This window comes from Vombatus ursinus, unplaced genomic scaffold (assembly GCF_900497805.2).
Source record: "Vombatus ursinus unplaced genomic scaffold, bare-nosed wombat genome assembly UNPS02000580.1, whole genome shotgun sequence".
NCBI classification, from domain to species: Eukaryota; Metazoa; Chordata; class Mammalia; order Diprotodontia; family Vombatidae; genus Vombatus; species Vombatus ursinus.
This window is the reverse complement of record NW_020940358.1, coordinates 12,168,704-12,189,795: the sequence shown is the minus strand read 5'-3', so window position 1 is coordinate 12,189,795 and position 21,092 is coordinate 12,168,704. Positions and strand designations below refer to the sequence as shown.

General features: G+C 35.4%; 1 protein-coding gene across 8 annotated transcripts in view; it reads left to right on the top strand.

The window, feature by feature from the left end:
- Positions 1 to 4,294, top strand: part of PHACTR3 (phosphatase and actin regulator 3) — a 309,402-nt gene extending 305,108 nt beyond the window's left edge. For all 8 annotated transcript variants that reach the window (XM_027848889.1, XM_027848881.1, XM_027848873.1 and 5 more), the window contains 2 exons: positions 2,348 to 2,424; positions 3,747 to 4,294. In XM_027848889.1, coding sequence (XP_027704690.1) covers positions 2,348 to 2,424; positions 3,747 to 3,762 — 93 coding nt within the window. In that variant the 3' untranslated portion in view covers positions 3,763 to 4,294. The remainder of the gene's footprint in view (positions 1 to 2,347; positions 2,425 to 3,746) is intronic.
- The last annotated feature ends 16,798 nt before the right edge of the window (positions 4,295 to 21,092 follow it).

Here is a 21,092-nt window from a genome sequence, read left to right as displayed (position 1 = left end):
AGCACAGAAGAGTAAGAGAAGATTTGTGCTCTACTGGCACAGACTTTGGGAACCCAGGGCCATCTGTACTCCATGATGAAACATGAAAAGAGGACTTGGTTAGAGGAAATCTTTTACTTAACTCATGTAATCTATATACCAGTAGCCTTTCATTTGGAAGGGGGAGGAGGAGAGAGAATAGCCTGATGACCTCTTTTCTGCTATCAAATAAAATGTATTCTTCTGAGAACTGCAAGGGAGAAGCCCCTCCCTCTCCTGCTCCTTTTGAGGTAGAAACTATCTTCCCTATAGTTGGAGTACAGGACAAGAGTATGTGGGTGAATGTTTAATAACCAGCTCTTCAAAAACCCAGGGCACATTTTAAAATGTAATATGCATTATTAACATTTCCTCCATCACTTCCTTAAGTCTAGACTAGATAATCAACTAAACAATAAATCAATCCTTGATTTGTAGTATTTGCTGATTTCTGAAGTACAAATGCTTACATTGAAAATTTAACAATTGGCTCTCTTAAATCTGTATAAGTTGGCTCCTGTGTAGGGCCTCCTGGGTATTAAACAATGGACTAGAATAAAAAGTACATATTCTATAGGAGTATATGGCAAAGACTAAAAGCATACCATTGTCAAAATCAAGGAAGAAAACTTCTCTAATGTCCATGATAGTGAAAAATAATGAACAATATTATATTTGAAATGTAATTTAGAAACTGAGAATTGGAATTTGGAGGTTGAGAACACTTTCTCTTTTAATTTTAAATTCTATTTTGAACTTAAACACTATGAAAATATAATTTTCACATATACAATGGAACACAAAAAGAGTGAGTCTTTATGAAACCATGAATCTCCATTTTAAACTACTTGCCTTCTTAAAAAGTATATAATTTTACACATTACTTTCAAAACTGTCTTGCTTGTGCTTCCTTATGAACATCCTTTTGTTCCCTTCTGTGCACTTAAAAAACTGTTTCATTTGACCTCCTTTTTGAGGAGTATCATTATTCCTAGGCCACCCTTTCCTACTCACTGACCCCTACATTATCTGAGAGAAAGAAAGAAAAAACCCTTGTGAAAAACAAACATAATAAAGCAAAATGAATCCACACAACAGTCATGTCCAACAAAGTATATATCTGCACCTTATGTCCATCACTTCTCTGTCAGATGGTATGTAACATGCTTCATCATAAGTCCTCTGGAGACAGGTTGATCATTGCAAAGTTGTTTCTTTACCATGTTATCCTTGTATAAATAGCTCTCCTAGTTCTACTCATTTCACTCAGCATCAATTCTTACGACTCAGGATTTTCTGGAATGGTCACTTTCATGATTTCGTAGAGCACGATGATGTTCCATATTATACTCGTAAGCCATTCCCCAAATGTCTAAGAGGCTATTTAAGGTGCCCCCTTAGATTCTAGTTCTTTTCTCCTCCTCTTTTTGTTTCCCTGTTGAGTTTGACATATATTAGTATTTTCATTTATTAATGACCATGAGTTGCAGTGACACTAATTAAAATAGCTAGAAACCAAAAGTATAAATAATCTTTTAAATAAATGAGCTAATTGTTCTATCCTACTCTGGGCTAGATCTTATTCATTTGCACATAGGCTTTCAGCACATAATTGTTGAATTAATAAGTATATGTAGATATAAAGACATCTGTATGTTTTAATATAGAACATTAACGGAATTATTGGTAGGAACTTTAGTCATTATCCATCACAAGTGAATTTCTCAGGGTTATGAAGAGCAATAAGCAATAATATGAGCAACAATAAGACAAAATAAGATTCTTGCAGCAGCCTTACTAAATAAGACCCTTTAAATGTGAGATAAGATTGGACTCTCATGCAGATTCCTCTACTGTGCCTTTTCTTCCCCCTAGAGGTACTGTCTATTTTGGGCCTCTGGGTCCTTGTCATGTTCTTTCCTCAGGATAAGGGTCTTAGGGCTGCTAGAGGCATCCTCCTGTCCTGAGCAAGGCAAGAAATGAATGAAACAATGAACAATGGGATCAAATAGCAAAAGGGACTTGAACGTACTGAGCCAGGAAGCAGAAGGCCTGTGACCTAGTTCCGGTACTGCCACCAAGTAGTTATGTGACATTGGGCAAGTCTTTCCCAATTCTTGGCTTCAATTTCCTCCTCTGTAAAATGAGAGTGTTGGTCTAGGTGATCTAAAATCCTTTCCTGTCCTAGAAACTTAGATTCTGAAAGAAAATGTCTTTGGATTCTCAATGGATGTTTTATATGTTGTGTGTCTTTTAATTCATTTTTTTTCATGTGTTTCAACCTGTAAGTTTATTTAATAAAAAATAATGTCCTGTTTTGAAATTCCAGGCAGCAATTCGTAAAGAACTAAATGAATACAAAAGCAATGAAATGGAGGTACACGCGTCAAGCAAGCATTTGACAAGGTCAGAGTTGTTGGTTTGTATTGTGTTATCAACATGGTTCAGTGTGGCATTAAAAAAAAAACATTTCATGAATCTTCAAATTGAAGAGCCACAAGGGCTTAATTCTCAGTATTCTGCTAAGGCAGTTTTAGTTGGGACAGAATTAGCATAACCCAGAGAACTAGGTTAGATACACATCAGTTGAATCGTCTGAACCTGAATAATCCTAAATTAAAAGCACAGTTTTCACTTGAAAATACCTTAAGGTCAAATGTAGGAAGATAGGAACACATTGGTCACTGGTTTGATATTAACATTATGATTGTACATCATTGACTTTAGATTCCATATGATATAGAAATTATTATTATAGACAATTTATAATTTACTTGAATTAAGTCTAAGAAAGTTCATTATTTCTAAAAGGGTAGGGGCAGATAGGTGCACAGTAGATAGAACACCAGCCCCCAGGAGAACCTGAGTTCAAATTTGGTCTCAGACACTTGATACTTACTAGGTGTGACACTGGGCAAGTCACTTAACCCTGGTTGCCTCGCCAATATATACACACACACACACACACACACATATATATACATATATATGTATATATATATATACACACATATATATACATATATATGTATATATATATACACACATATGTATATATATATATATACACATATATATGAATGAATGAATGAATAAAAGGTATCTGTTAATTTTAATTTAAAAAAATATTGACATATGGAAAATACAGTTTCCTAACAGATCTTCCTACCTCTTCCCCATCCTCCTCCCCTGCATACTGCTATCATCATGTCATTCTTTTACTCCGAAATCTTCAGGTTATCAATTGCCCACTGACTAAAATTTAAATTCCTTTGGCTGGCATTCAAGGCCCACCATAGTTTTGTGCTTCTCTATCTTTCCAACCTTATCTTAGCCTATTTTACATTCAGTGCTCTAGCTAAATGAGATACTGTACTCTCACTATTTGCTATACCTGAAATGTCCTCTCCTCTCTCTGCTTTCCTCTTTTAAACTTAAATCCCATCTCTTTCATATGGCCTTCCCTGACTCTTGGTTAGTAATATTTCACCTCAGACATCACACAGCATTTTGCTTTGCCCCCCACCCTCATTTTTCATATACTTATACAGTAGTGTGTATTATAGTTATTTCTGCTTGTATCTTATCCCCGACAAGGGCAGAGGCTTTGTGTCTTATCTAAATTTTCCATCTCCCTTATGCTTTATACATTGTAGTACTTTAGTATTTGTTGAATGAGTAAATATTGCAAAATACTGATAGAACAATATTTTGCTTTTCCTCTCTAGATTCCACAGGCCATAGAGATTTTCTTCTGAGAAGAATTTGTCAATTTTTGATACCACCACTGATCTTTCATCAGGGAACTTCCCCGAAGTTCAGCTCACAATAACCTGATGTTTATGTGAGCCAAGCAAGACTGCACAGGTGAACTCTGCCACACTTACCTACCTACAAGAGGAATCACTGGAGGGTGTTTCACTCTTTGATGTCCAAAGAGTGGTGACCTGTGGGGGTGGGAAGATCAACTGAGGAAAAAGACTGGAGTTAGAAATACCAGAAGAAAACTGCTGTTCTCCTTGAATCCTTGTTCAAACTTTACTGCAATGTAACAGGGAAGAGGAGACGCCGTGCATGCACAGGCTTTACCATCCCAAGGCCTCTGACATCAAGGACGTATGACGCACTGTCATTCAGTATTACGTTGATGAGACATTTTTATTCTTATCACAATTAGTTTGTAAACACTTAAGTTCATGTTATACAAGATGATTTAATGTATTATAATTTTCTTTTTTTATATAACGTCTAACAGAACACAGCTGCAACATTTTGATTCCTGTTAATTTGTTCTTTAATTAAATGACTACTTATTGCAGGAAATGAACACAGCTTTTACATTTTATTGGGGTCAGACCAGAGAAGAGAACAGTGAAGTTAGTCACATCCTACTATTCAGTCATCAAAGTCTAAAAGTCTAAAATCATGAAAGAGAGCCGCAATATGTATTTGTGTGTAGGTGTTTTGGGTTGTTTGGGGGTTATATATATTTGGCTTTCATGTAATTAAGCTCTTGAACTAAAAACTAGATTCTGTGATTAGCTTTATCTCATTAATCTAGTAGGTTAAACAAATACATTGAAAATTTCAATTAACCGGGAAATAAGTAATGACATTAGAAAATTCCAGTGAGAAGAAAACTTCAAACTTTTACTTTGAGACTATTTGCAGAGTCAGGCAAAAATCTTAACCACATTTTAATACCAGCCAATAGTTTCTATACATAAACAAAAACCTGCCTTGAATGGAAAATAAGGAAAGTGGAAAATACACTTGCAAGAACATGATTTTACTGTTTATCAGGGCTTAAAGGGAAGGGTCAAGATGAATGAGATTATTTGAAATGTGAAAAGCATTATCCTTCAGTGTCAAACAAGATGCAAAACCTGTCTTATTTATGGTAACCTAAAAAACTTGTATAGAGGTATAGTATAGCAGAAAGAGTGCCGAGTTTGGAATCAGGGAGCCTGGGTTCAAGTTTCTGCTCTATCACTTATTACGGGTGTGATTTTGAGTTTATGTTAGACAATCCTCAAAATTCCTTCCACTTCTATATCAATGACCCCATGATTTTATGATTTCTTGCCACATGCTTTTCTTTTTTTCTTCCTTTTTCTTCTGTACTCTTTCTCTCTTACTCTTACTAATTGCCTTAAGCCTGCCAGTGATACCTGTGGCCATCACTAGACTTTGGTTGTGGCACTGAGGTCAAAAAGTTGCTGACTGTCTCCTTCCACTTCCAAATTGACACACTATTATGCCATCTGTTAACCTGTGTTCTCCTGTGATGAAAGCAAAAGCAACCACAATTCTGTTGGATAGGATCATTACAATTCATACCTCGGCACTGAGTAAATAAGAATATATACAAAGCTATATTTTAAAATATTGATATTTATATTAGTGTAGGGGCTCCTTCCAATGACATAGATGGAAGCCCCTCCATTTCTTAGTATAGTTTTCATGAGCTGTGAATGGCTACAAAAATAATAATCATCTGGTGACCAGAATTCTGAATTTAGCTAGGGTGACTCCAGACCCACCAACAAAAATGTCACAGTTCAACTTACACTCAGAACCTTTTTTCCATCTGGAGAACTACCCAGAAGAGCTTGTGTTTTGCCTGCTGACCTTTTGAGAACCACCTGGATCACTTCTATATTGGAAAAAGGCATCAGAATAGGAATTTAACAGAGAACAAGATAGAAACTAAATTTAAATTTGCTGCCATTAAAATGTAGTATTCTATCAACTCTGAAGATGAATCCATTTGGCCTTCAGTACATTACATAAGAAGAACAATTTAATGTCTGTCCAGTGGCCATAGTATGTCTTTTTGTTTTTGTTTTAATGTCTCTTTCCATCCAGGTAATGGATGGGATGATACAGCCTAGGCCTGAAGTAAGGAAGCACCATAGTGGAGGGGTGGGACTAATTGTTCAGATCCTGAGCCTAGATAAAGCCCCCAAACTGGCATTTAAGCCTTAACTGATAGTGAAGCTTTAGATATGTGTAGGGTCGTTTTTTTGCTTCTTTATGAATCAAGTTGTAAATACTATTCTAGTATTAGCAGTAGAAAATTCCATTCTATTTCACCTTATTTTAATATCTCTTATCACCTACTATATTCTATTTAGCTTTGATTTGCTAGTTAACAGTAAATCTCATGATGAGGTAAATGTATGTTTCATGCTCATCTTAACCAGAGGAACAAAGGTTTAAAAACTTGATTGTGGCTGGCCCTCAGCAGAACTGTGAACCAGCTAAATATCTGAATGTCTTCTATATACACTGTGAGATGAGAGAAATCATATGACATATAACCTCAAAGAACTTAAAATATAATAGAATAAAAACAATCTATGAGACAATTAAGGATCTCTGGATTGAGACTGCAAGAAGACGGGCTCCATTGCTGGCCACTAGCTGTATTCACAAACTTTCTGGTGCTGTAAAATGAGAAAGTTGGATTAGGTGATTTCTAAGCTTCTGTCCAGTTCCATAGCTTTGATTCTATAAATTAGAAAATAACTGACTACTGAATTGTGGTTCTGACCATAGTTCAAAGAAAGGAGGGATCAAAAAGACTGAAATAACAAGGAAGACTTCATGGAAGAGGTGAAACAAGTTAAGCCTGAAAGTTGGGTAGCAGTATTCTCAGAATTACAGATGACATTTATGTAGCATTTTAAGGCTTAGTGCAAAGTGTTTGTCACATGATGTCATTTGATTCTCACAACAATCCTGATAAGTACATGATTTTGTTATTGTTTTCATTTTATCGATAAAGAAACTGAGCCTCATAGAGGTTAAGTGAGTTGGTCACGTTGCTAAGTGTCAGAGGAAGAGTTCAAACTCAAGTCTTCCTGCCTTCCAAGTCAGTGTCCCTCTGGCAGTCTGGTGAAGATGAAGCCCATGGACCTCTTATCAGAATCATTTAAAAATGCATAGAATTATAATGAAAGCCAAAAATGTTGAAATACAGTTAGCAAAATATTTTTTAAAAAATCAAGTTCATGGACCCCAAATTAAGAATCTCTGCTTTAGAGGATTTATATGAGAGCATTTATTAAACATTTATTATGTTTGAATATTATGTGCTAAGTGCTGGGAATACAAAATACAAGCAAAAAGAAAGTCTTTGCCCTTCAAAGAACTTATATACTAATGGGGAAAGACAACATAAAAGAGTAAAGCATAAATATAAAACATAAAGCAGTGGAGATGGTAGACAAAATCCAGGACTGGCAAGATAGCATGAACTAAGGCTGAAAAGGAGGATGATAAATGTGTAAAGCAAAATGAAATAACCAGTTTGAGGAAAGCAGAAGGTGCATAGTATAGAGTAGTTGGAAATAAACCTGTATACCAGATAGGATCTATTAGTAGAATGCTGGATAAGGAAAAAGAGAGAAGAGAGTGGGGCCAAACAGATTAGTTGTAGAAAAGCTGTGGTGATAGTCAAGAAATAGTAATGTATGTGATAAGGCCCTATACTAGGTCTTAGTAGGAATGGAGAAGAAAGATTAGATCAGACATTTTGAAGGAAGGACCGCAGTGAAGAAAGAGAGAAAAGGTCAACAGTTAAGAATGGCTTCAAGATAGCCAGTGAGACAAAAAAGAAAAATGTTGCTGCTGACAAAAACGGGTTAGCTGGGAAGAGGAACCTGTGAGGGAAAGTTAGGAAGTAATTAGATAATTGCTTGTTTGAAACATAAAGAATTGGAGGTGACAGCAATATATCATGGCACTGAACTATGTAAGGCAATAATAAGGAACTGGAGGCCTGTAATAAATATGGATTTTTGAGTTTTCCCCATACAAATGATATCTAAGGGTCAAATGGAGAAACGGCAAAAGGTAGAAGATTCACTCAATAGAAGTCTTTCTTCACAGTTCTTAGGAACCAATACATTGTTCCTTTTTATTTTTCCTACAAAGCTTCAATCTGATTTCCAGAAAGGGTGCTAACTAAATACAGCTACTGAGCATATGGAATGAATATGAAATTATACCTCCCTGAGTAAATTTTAGATTCAAAAGTCTTAAAAATCAAGAAAATGAATCCCTTCTGGTAGAATTTTAGGCCTATGCCCTAGAAATACTGGGCAGAGGGCCACCTACTCTGCCAATCTGGAAAGCCATTCAGCATTGCCCAAGAATCCCAGTCTCTCTAATTCTGCCAAAATAAACTTCCATTTTTCTATATAGCAGACTCGTTAGATTCAGTATAACTTAGGAGGAAGATGAATTTAAATTAATGAAAATTAATACTTTATCATATTTTAAGATAATTAGTTCATAATACAATATTTGAAGATAACATAAAGGTATAAATAAACACCAATAATCAAAATCAATTTAGTATTATAATTTGTAATGGGGGATTGGCCAGTGGGGCCAGTCCCAAGAGCAGGTGCAGAGTGCTACTGATAGAAAAGACTGGGGAGTCTGCTTCTTGGAGAGCCATTACAACATCTCATGGGAGTTTCCTGGAGGGACTGGAGCATTGCAGACATTCTGTAACTGGTTCCAGTTGCCAACTATGTAGTGGATAATAATCATCTTTTTGATTGGCTGTAGTTGTGGCACCAGAAGTAGAGGCAACTTCAAAAGGCCTTTGTCAGCCTTATCTTCCTGAACTGGTTGGAACTTTTAAAATTTGTTTGACTTTCCTGATGGCTTTCAGTGAGAGACAATATTGTAAGGGAAGAAGCCTCTTGCCCTCTCCCCTCCAAGGCTGACATGTGGCCCTGTGAATACGACATTTGTTCTTTTCATTTTTGGTAAAGTTGAAAGCTACAATCTTGTGTTTTCACTGTGTGTTCACACAGACAGGGCTCATTGGCCAGTCCCGTTACAAAATCATAATATCTTATATATCATAAACTTGGTAGCTCCTTTAACGAATAAGAATTATTTTACCTAGAAGTTGTTAGTAAACAAGCAAGTCATTCTTAAGTGCCCAATATGTTAGGCACTATGCTAAGTGCTGGGGATGCAAAGAAAGGCAAAAACAAAACAAAACAAAACAACCCAATTCCCGCTTTCAAGGAGTATAAATTTTAATATGGGAAGATAGCACATAAATATCTAGGTTCATACAAGGCATGTACACACACACACACACACATAAATATATGAATGTAACACGTAAAGGAAAGGCATTAATAGCTGGGAAAACTAGGAGCAGCCTCCTGCATAAAGTGGCATTTAAGCTGCTTCTTGAAGGAAGACAAAGAAGCAGAGGCAGAATAGAGGTATAGGGCATGGGGCACAGCCAGTGCAAAGGAGTAACAAGAACATAGCTGCAACATTTTGATTCTTGTTAATTTGTTCTTTAATTTTGAAGAGATGGCAGATAGAATGTCCCATTTGAGGAATGGCAAAGTGATCCAGAGTAGCTGGATCACGGAATGCATGGAAAGGAATAAAGTGCCTTTATAGGTATGAAGGGGCCAGATTTATGAAAATCTTTAAATGACAAGCAGAGGAATTTATATTTGACTCCAGAGGTAATAGGGAGCCAATAGAGTTCAGTGAGCAGGAAAGTGACCCACTTGGATACATGAACTTTAGAAAAATGTCATTGACAGCTAAGTGACAGATAGATTGGAATGGCGAGAAACTTGAAGCAGGGAAGTCAGTGAAAAGCTACGTAATATGAGCTCTAGATTTAGAATCAAAGAACCTGGGCTGGAATTTTGACTCCACTACTCTGTGATCTTTGGAGCTTTGACTAAGGTCTTTTGTTCTAAATATTTAAAATCTATTATCTATTGTTCATCCCCTGAGCTCTTCATTTTTTTTTTTAAAAGTGTTAGTTTTGTCCTTATTTTCACTACCTACAAATACGACCCTGATGCTTTGGAGAAAAATCAGTTCCGAGGTTTTTATCAGATAAAAATCTTATATATTATTAAAATCACCAGAAACTGTCAATTAGTGAGTGGTGTCCACAAGTGTACTAATTTCAACTTTCACAGATTATATACCACTAGGCATTAAAATAGAAATATATATTTAAATTATTGAAGCAATAACTTTGATTCTTTTAAATAACTTCTAATTCTTGCCATAACCCATGAAATATATTTTGTTTTAATTTAATAGAAGCACATCTTCAGTTATACCCATTAAGCTGTTACTAAGACACATGCTGATAGAAGGAACAGTACATTACATTGATTTCTAAAAAGTACATTTATCTAAATTACAGGGAATTCAAAATTGATCCATCCTGGAATAACTTTTTGAAGTTGTTGCTTAGTGAACTCGGATTGAATATTGAATGTCACAAGAGGTCCACCTTGTGGAGAAGAGAGGTAATCAGCAATACAAATTCTCTCAACCTCATGATGATGGGAAATAAACTCCCCTGTGGTCACATTCCACAACTATAAAACAAGGAAGATGACCTAGAGAATCTTTAAATTCCCTTCCAGTTCTAAAATTCTAATAATAACATTTTTGTTTTAAATAATACATTTTAAAAAACTGAATCTTTTGAAAATTCGAGGTTAACTTTATCATTCACGTAATATAAACATATGGGTTATATTATAGAAATAGATTATATGGATTAGTCAATAAACATTTATTCAGTACTAATATATTTGTTGTGTGACTAGGTATTTACATGTTGTCTCCCCAATTAGAACGTAAACTTCTTGAGGGCAAGGACAGTTTTTGACTGGCGCTTAGCTCAAGAAAATATATACACAGTAGCTGAGGGAGTTTGGAAAGGCTGCCAGCAGAAGGTGGAATTTGAGCTAAACTGTGAAGAAAGCCAGGGAAGCCAAGAGGCAGAAGTGAGGGACTGGGGAACAGGCAATGCAAAGGTACAAAGATAGAGTGTCATGTTTAAGGAATAGCTAGGCTCTTGCTTTCATTGGCATAGGGAACTTGCTGATAAGGAAACTCCCTTTACCAATGTAGTTAGGAACTTTCTCTGCAACTTACAGTCTTAAGAATTGACTAGCACACATTGAGAGGTTAAGTAACTTGCCCAGAGTCACACAACCATTATGTGTCAGAAGAAGGCCTTAAACTCAGGTCTTCATGCCTTTGAAGGCAGCTCTCTGTTCACTATGCACACTACCTCTTATGTTACATGGTCTCATATAAAATATGATGTATATATGGTAGAAAATGCTAAAAGTAATTTTATGTAGACTCAAAAATTTAATACCACAGTTTTTCTATTTTTGACAGCTAATAATTTTAAATGTTTCATAAGATAAAATGTTACTAAATGAAGCATGAACTCATTACTTATGACTATTTTTAGGATCCCCTAATGTTAAAACACCTCAGTTTACATCCATCCTACTCTTCCAGATTCAGTTTACATGACTTTCCTTCATGTACTCTAGCTAAGCTGGTCTCCTTGCTATTCATTGGACTTGGTATTCATGTCCCAGCTCTATGTATTTGAATTGGCTATCTCTTATGACTGGAACACATTTTCTCCTTACCTTCACCTACTTTCTTAGCTTTCTTCAAAGTTCAGCACAGGTGCCACCTTTTATAAGAAGCCTTTTCTGATCTTTACTGGTAGCTCTCCCTCACATTAGCTCATGCTTTTCTTCCTTATTGTTTATATATTATATCTGATAGGAGAATGTATGTTCCTTGAGGGCACTTAGTAGGAGCTTAATAAATGTTTGTTGAATTTAAGTAGATCATACAAACCCTTCTATGTGGTCCTGAATAGCTTTATGTTTATATCCAAATTCCAAGAAACATTTATTCAGCACCTAAATGCAGACAATGGACTAAACCCTGGAATTAAAACGTGGTTTCTGTCCCGAAGAAACCTATAGTCTAATAGGGAAACATGATGCAGTGTCGAAATAACAAAGAAGGAAGACAGGATAGAAAAAAACTGATATTTGTTCAACACTGAAACTTCACAGACAGAATTAGAAGGCAACTTCTGTTTGCATTATGTCTGGCAGAAGTATGCTAATCCTTACAACAATCCTGTGGGGTGGCTACTACTATTATTTTCATTTTGTAGATGAGGAAGCTAAAACTAAAGGCAGGATTTGAATCATGAGTCTTTCTGCCTGCAAAATTCAGTGGATCAACATGTACAGTCAGAAGAGAGACTATCTAGTCAGAAGAAGACAAATAGTGGTTGTTGGTGGACATTCTGCTAGAGGAAACCAAGTAAGGAGGATGATAATATCTTCTTAGAACATGAATCTAAGGTGTAATGGAGCCTCTTTGAGACTTGTGAAGCCTGATGACCTCTACTTCTGGCGATTTTGGGGAGTGCAAACGGTGCTGCCAGAATGAACCCAAAGTGCTGGTAGGGAGTATTAAATCAATGGTATGAAATGAAAAGACAAATGACTTTACGTTACTGCTGCCAAACACAAAATTACTGTCTCGGTGTTAGAAGGGACCTCAGATTTCTAGTCCACCCTATAATTAGAAAGGAATCTTTTATACTGCATCTTTAATAAGTGGCTGTGCACCTTTTGGTGACAGGGAGTCTAGTAATCTCCCAAGAAAGTCTATTTTTTAGTCTTTCTAATTCTTACAAAGTTTTTCTTCAGGGTTAAAATCTGCCTCTGAAACTTTTACTCTTTTTTTCCTATTTCTGCCCTCTGAAACCTAGTAGAACAAGTCTATTCTCTCTTCTACACAAATTGCCTTCAAGTAGTTAAAACATCTCCTTCCTCGTCTAAGTCTTCTGTTCTTCCTAACAAAGATTCATGTTTCATTTGACCAATTCTTGTACAGCAAAGTCTTGAGGCCTTCTGTCATCAGAGCCACCATTCTCTGGACTCCAATTTGTAAATGTCCTCACAGTGCAGATGCACAGAATAACACAACTCTTCAGATAAATCCTGACCATAGTGAAGAACACTGTGACTACCTATTGCTTCCTTCATCCTGGGAATGTTGTTGTCTTCTCCCCTCACCCTACCTCCCATTTCTATTTACCATCCTTGTGACTTCTCAGAACACCCTTCCCTGGCCACTATTCTCTTACGTGTGTTGTCTTCACCCCCCTCCCCATTAGAATATATTACAATAGTCCAGGTGTGAAGCAATGAGGGCCTGCACTGAAGTGGTGTCAGAATCAGAAGAGAGAAGGGAGTGTATCAAGAGATGTTGCAAAGGTGAAATCCACAGGCCTTGGCAACATATTGGATATGGGGGGTGAGAGAGAGTGAGGAATCCAGGATGACTCCTAGGCGAATGTGAGACAAGTACAGTTCTTATTAATATTAAAAATACTGCAAATAAAAATAATTCAGAAGGGATTCTGTTCTTCAGAACAGAATAAACAGTATGAGAAGTTCTATTCCTCTCCAAGCCATAAACTTCCTCTATGATGATCCTGTGTAAGTTACTTCTGTATTCTTCTGCTGCTTAGAATGTAAGCTTGAGGGAAGTACAGTCTTTCTTTCTATTTCTATTTGTATTTCCAGTGCTTTGTATAATCTCTCTCTCTCTCTCTCTCTCTCTCTCTCTCTCTCTCTCTATATATATATATATATATGTCATATAGTAAGCTATAGAGCCAATCTTAGGTGACTGATTTATAATTATTCACAATAACTACAACATGCATAACATTTCTATCAAAGTACCCTCAATACATATTAATATGATTGCAAAAGTCTCATTAAAGAAATAAAGAATGATTTAAATAATCAGAGTATATGGGAAGAAAAGAAACAAAAGATTAAAAAAATGAAATTAGAACTCTTGAGAAAAATTTTTTAAAAATAAGCTGAGAGAAGAAAGTTGAAAAACTTATCCAAGTAGTGGACATCATGAAAGCTAGCAAACAAAATTCAGTGATTCTGTGAGACAAGAAATATTAGAACAAATTCAAAAGACTGAAAGTTAGCAAAACATGTAAGGTGCCTGTTATTAAAAACAACTAACTGAAAACAGATCACAGAAAGATAATTTAAGAATTAGGAGACACTCTGAAAAGCACAAGTAAAGGAAAAACCTGGATACTGTATTTCAAGAAATAAAAGAAAATTGCCCAGATTTATTAGAACAAAAGTGCAAAATAGAAATAAAAAGAATTGAGTTACCCCCTGAAAGACATACCACATTGAAAATACCCAAGAATGTCAGACAAAATCCATAGCTTTTAAGTAAAAGAAAAAAATACTTTAAGCAGCCAGAGAGAGTTCAAGTACCAAGGAATCTCACAATTAGACAAGAAAATGCTACAACTGTGAAAAACCAAAGAAAATATTAGAATATTGTATTTTAAGAGGCAGAACAAAAGAAGGCATAAACATGCAGAAATGAGTGGGGATGGAGAAGCAGGTATCTCATGAACATTCTGAACTAGATGAAGGAGAGTTGAACAGATCCATACACATAATTTTCAGTGAAATACAAAGGGAAGATAATAAAGGTGATCAAAGGAGAAAACATAAGAACCAGTGATTGGGGTCTGGGTAGGATGAAAAGAAGTGTTCTCATCTCCATCTATACTACCTCATTTCTTAAGTTCATTAGTTTCTATTGATTTAATTAACATGTCTATGCTAATGATTCTCAAATCTAGCTACCTAGCGGTAACCTCTCTGCTGACCTCCAATCTCTTATCTCCAACTGTTTTTCAGATACCTCAAACTAGATATCCAGTAGACACTTTAAACTCAACATGTCCAAAATTGAACTCATTATCTTCTCCACTAAATCCTTCCCCCTTCCAAACTTCCCTATTACTGAAGACGGCAACAGTCTTCCAGTCCCTCAGGCTTGCAATCTACGTGTCATTCTTGACTTCTTGCTATCTCTCAACACTACCTCCCCACTCCCTCTATCCAATCTGTAGTCAAGGTTGTGGACTTCACCTTTATTATATCTCTGGAATCTACCCCCTTCTCTCTTCCAACACTGCTACCACTCTGGTGGAAGCCCCTCATCACCTTTCACCTGGACTACTGCAATAACCTGCTGATGGGTCTGCCTGACTCAAGTTTCTCCCCAATCCAGTACACCGTCCATTTAGCTATGAAAGTGATATTCCTAAAGCGCAAGTGCAAACATGTCACCCTCATATTCAATAAACTCCAGTGGTTCCTTATCACCTCCATGATCAAATACAAAATTACCTATTTGGTGTTCAAAGCTCTTCACAACCTAGCCCCCCACCTTTCTAGTCTTCTCAAACCTCATTCAGTGGCCTCCTTGCTGTTTCACAGACACTCCACCCCACTGACTCTGGGCATTTTCAGACTGTCCCCCATTCATGGAATGCTTTCCCTCCTTATCCTTACCACCAGGCTTCCCTAGTTTCCTTCAAATCTCAACTAAAATCTCACTTTTTACAGGAAGCCATTACCAGTCACTCATAATTCTAGTGTCTTCCTTCTGTTAATTATTTCCTATTTGTTCTGTGTATCTGTTAGCTTGTTGGCTCAACCATTAAATGGTGAGCTCCTTGAGGGCAGGGAATCCTTGAGGGACTGTCTTTTGCCTTTCTATGCAACTAATAAATATTTAATGACTGACTTCTTTGCAAAGTAGAGGCAGGGAGCAAAGAGGAAAAAATTTGAGAATATGATGAGGATAGCCCCAAAGAAGAGATATGACAGCCCACTTCTTTGCAAAAGTAGGAGTCCACAGATATGGGAAATTGAATATAACATCTGATTTCTTCTCTCTTCTTCCTCTTAAAAAAACTCTAATAAAGAATAGTTCCAGGGGAAGGGGAAAAAAGTTGGGGGGAAGGATTCAGAGGGAAATAAAGCCAAAGAGAAAACAAAAATAACAATAAAATCTATTTTTTTAAAAAAAAGATATGATAGAAGGAAATAAGCATATTCATAATTGTGAATGGTATGAGTTCATCCACAAAATGGAACAGTATAGCAGACTATAAAAGAAATAATCTAACACTACAAGAAAAAAACTTTTGGTTACCAAAAAAAATTTGAAATATAAATATTATGTATTTAATATGAGGAGTTGGAGCAAAATTTATGGTATGATCTTAGACAAAGCAACATTTAAAATATATATACATATATATGTATATTTTAGATATGCACCAAATGGGATAGCATCTTAGTACTTATAAGAAAAGTTAATAAACTTACAGGGAAAAAATAGACAGCAAAACTATGAAAGTTAAAGATCTCAGTGGAGCCCTTTAAGAACAACACAAATTTAATTTAAAAAAAAAGATGAACAATAAAAAAGTTAAGAACTTGAAAAGAATTGTAGAAAAGTTAGATGTGACTTATCTTGGGTAATTACTGAATAAGAATAAAAAGATACACACATATTTCTCAGCTTTGCATGGCAAATTTCTGAAAACTAACTGTGTAAGGGCATGAAAAACTCATAAGCAAATATAAGAAAGAAATATTAAAAGCATTTTCATCTTTCATCAACCACAATATACTTTTAAAAATCAAAATACAATTTAAACTTAAATATGGAGATAATTCTAAAGAATATGTTTGTCAAATGACAAACCATAGAAACAATAATTTCATCAAATACAATTAGACCAACGATAAAAATTCAAATACACAAAGATACAGATCTATATACAGAGATAGGTAAAGGGATCTGTATTCACCTATTGATTCTAATTCATTAATCAACAGAGATAAATCATATCTAACTTTTCTATAATTCTATTCAGGGCCTTAACTTTATTGCTTATGTTTTTGTTAAATTTGTCTTGTTCTGAAAGGGGAACATTGAGATCCTTAAGTTTCATAGTTTTGATGTTGATTTTTCTCCTATAATTTAATTATCTATTTTTCTATCTATCTGGTGCATATATAGTGGTTAATATTATGATAGCTAACATTCATATAGCCCTTACTATTTGCCAGGCACTTTGGTAAGTGCTTTAAAGTATATCTATAGATAAATACACATACACATACACATATATATGTGGATATGCAGGGAGTACTAAGTTGCTAAAGATCTTGGTAGTTGTATTCTTGCCCAACTTAGAAAAAGAGGAAATTATCACAGGTTTGGAACTGGAGAGTGGAGTTTTTTTTGTTATTGTTGTTTTCCACTTCAGCAAGAGTTTTATATTTTTCTAGAGATACATAAAAGTGCTAATTACTCATTTGATTATAAGCTGTGCCATACAGAATTTTTCCAATATTCTTTAGTGTAAAATATTTGGACAACTGCAATTCAATTATGTAATTCAATGCACAAATTCCAGGACTTGTGACTATGGATTTTGACAAACATAATCCAGTACATTTGCTACAGATAAACATTTAAATTAGGGAAGTGGAAGGAATAAACGAGAGATGTCTCTATCTCGCTATCATATCTCTATCTCAATAATTATAGATATTAGACTTCTCATCTGAATCAATCATTTAGATAAATGAACTAGTTGTCAACAAGGCCTAAGCTAACCTTTATTATTAAACAATCAAAGACATTTTAACTCATGGTGAAATGCCCTTGATCAAAATATAAATGAATGAAAACCAGTGTAATGACATGAACTGATGCCACACAGAAAGTATGTTCAGATTGGATATGCAAACCAATTTGGAGCTCTGAAATTCAAGTGTCTGGCATTAGAGAGAAAAGAGTAGGGACCTCAAGAGCTGATCAGAAAATATATGGAACAGGGGCAATAGGCAAAAAAAGAAAGAGAAAGTATGACTGAGCTACAACAGTGAAGAAAGAAATTAAAAAGGGTCATTGGTTTCATAGTCATCTCAGCAGAAAATTCAGGCTAATGCCACCAGCTATACACACCTCTTCAGACTAAGGGAAAGTTTCAAGAAGACGTCTATCCTTCCTCCAACTTTTTCTCTTATTGCCTATTAACAGACACTATAACATAATCTGCTTGCTTTTTTATCCAAATATTTCCTGGTAACCTGAATTTTTGTCACAACCACAGTGGTTAGAGATAAACAGAAATTTAAGGCAGAGAGCCAAATCTCTGCCTAAATATTAGGAATTTTCCTGAGGTCACTGAACAATTGTGATCCTAACTTTTCATTTATATAAATTCCCTAAAGCAGAAGAGGACAGAACCAGTGGACCTCAGAGGCCATTCATTATATTGTTCCTAGGCTTAACAATGAGCTAATTATTATACTGTAACTGATTGCATCTTCAGAGACAAATTGGTGGGTAGGATAGGGAAGAAAAGGCAGTAACATTATCTTTTTCTAGTCACATGCACTCTCCACAGTTTTATCTACTAGTTTTATAGGAAGAGAAGCTAGATAAATTACTCATACAGCTTTTTTTTTTAAAAAAGAGGAAATACAGCAATTAAAAAATCTATGCATAAAAATAGAAATTCTGAAAATAAAAAGTAAACAGATCTCCTGACTTAATAAATAAAACTGAGTTTTTATTTTTGTTAGGGAGAAAAAGCTCACAAAAGACACAGTTAATCTGATTAAAACAAGAAAGGAAAACCAAATTAACAGACTAAAAAACAGAAAAGAACTATAACAGATGAAGTGGAAATAAAGAAAATTATTAAAAAATATTTCACCCAATTATATGCCAACAGCACTCATAACTGTAATGAAATGGATGCATATTTATAAAAATATAAAATAGTCATATTAACAAAACAAGGAAAGAAAATGGACTAATCATAATTGAATTTCTGAAGAAAAAAACTCAAGGACTAGACAGATACTAAGTAAATTCTCTCAAGCATTCAAAGAAAAATTAACCTGAATGTTACATAATTAGAAAAAGATAAAAAAAAGATGTACTAACATTCTTCTTTAGACAAATATGAACCTGATACCTAAACCAAGGAGAATGTAAAAACAGAAAACCCTAAGTCAACACCTCTAATCTATATATATATATATATAATACGCAAAAATATTGAATACTATGTTAACAAAGATGCATAGAAACATTTAACAGATTTTACACTATGACCAAACTAGATTTAGGCCAAGAATACAGGTTTTGTTCAGTGTCAGGAAAACCATAAACATAATAGATCACATTGATAGCAAGAACAATGAAAGATTACTTGATTATATCATAAGATGTAGAAAAAACTTTTGATAAACTAAAATACCCATTTATATTTTTTAAAAAATTTATGAAGCAAAGGAATGAATGGACTTCTCCTTCTTATGGTATACCTATCTAAAATCCAGTCCTAGTATTATAAGAAATGAAGAATTGAAGGAAGTCTTTCCAATAAATTCAGGGATAAAGTAAGCATGTCATTGTCACCACTATTATCTGTTATAGTTCTAGAAATGTTAGTTATTATAAGGTAAGAAACTGAGGAAATACACAAAATAAACAAAAGTATTGCTTTTTGCAGATGATATGATCATCCACTTAGAGATCTCTAGAGATTCAACTAAAAATTAATTAAAATAATATCTCTAGGAAAGTAGCAGGACATAAAATAAACTCACAAAAATCATCAGACTTTTTGTATATATACAACAAAATCCAGAAGGAAGTAAAAACAAAAAAAAAAAATCCCATCCAAAATAACTGAAGTGTAAAATTTCTATGACTCCAAATAACAAAACCAAATTCCTATAATAGAAATTATATCAATACAACTACAAAACACTTTACAGGATAAAAAAGGATAAATAATTGTTGAGATATTAATTGTACATGGCTAGATCATGCTGACATAATAAAATGAAAATGTTACTTCAATTAATTTACGAATTTAATGGTATAGCAATCGAATTACCATTGGTTAACTTTAAAGAACTGAACAAAATAACAAAATTCATCTGCAAGACAGAAGGTTAAGGGGCGGAGCCAAGATGGGAGAGGGAAAGCAGTGACTTGCTAGAGTTCTCCCCCAAACCGCTCCAAATCCCTATAAAAAATGGCTCTAAACAAATTCTAAAGCAGCAGAACCCACAAAAAGATAGAGTGAAACAAATTTCCAGCCCAAGACAGCCTGGATGGTTGATCAGAAAAGTATATCATGCTGGGCCAGGAGAGGAGCGCAGTTCGGCGTGGGTGCGCAGGCCGCAACGACCCTAGAGCAGGCCTCAGAGGGCTGAATCGTGGGCAGCTGGGGCGGTTTCCAGACTTCTCAACCCATAAACACCAAAGACAACTTAGAAGGTCAGTGGGAAAAGTCTGTGACTGCGGTAAGAGAGAGGCTAGGTCTCAGTGGCAAGAAGCAGAGGCTGCTTCCTGAGTTTCTGGCCCACAGACTGAGGGGAAATCAAGTGGCTGATCAGAGGGGGATTGCAGGGACCTCTTTGCCAGTGCTGAGGCAGGAGTCTCTGGCTTTGCCCATGCCTGGATCTGGGTCACAGTTCTGAAGGGCAGTCCTGGGGCAAGGAGGAGCGCTAGTCTGGTGGAGCTTGTTGTGGCAGTGGAGAAAAAACACCCCACCCCTTATCATAGCACCTTGGAAGAACTGAAAATTTACAGGTCCCTAGAAGTAGCTCTGAAAACAGTTGTACAAACCCCCAAAGCTTGGGACAGTACATTCTCCAAATTGGAAGCAGACTCTTACCTTACCTTAACAAAGAGTTTAAAACTCAAGTAATTGGCTGGGATCATGAGCAAACCTCACAAAAAGAGTCAGACTATATTATCTTACTTTGGTGACAAAGAAGATCAAAACATACAACCAGAAGAAGAAAACAAAGTCAAAGCTCCTATATCCAAAGCCTCCAAAAAAAATATGAATCAGTCCCAGGCCTTGGAAGAGCTCAAAAGGGATTTTGAGAAGCAAGTAAGAGAAGGAGAGGAAAAACTGGGAAGAGAAATGAGAGTGATGCAAGAAAATCATGAAAAACAGGTCAACAGCTTGCTAAAGGAGACCCAAAAAAATACTGAAGAAAATAACACCTTAAAAAATAGCCTAACCCAAATGGCAAAAGAGGTCCAAAAAGCCAATGAGGAGAAGAATGCCCTAAAAAGCAAAATTGGCCAAATGGAAAAGGAAGTCCAAAAGATTACTGAAGAAAATACTTCCTTAAAAATTAGAATAGAGCAATTGGAAGCTAGTGACTTTTTGAGAAATCAAGACACTGTAAAACAAATCCAAAAGAATGAAAAATTAGAAAACGATGTGAAATATCTCATTGGAAAAACAACTG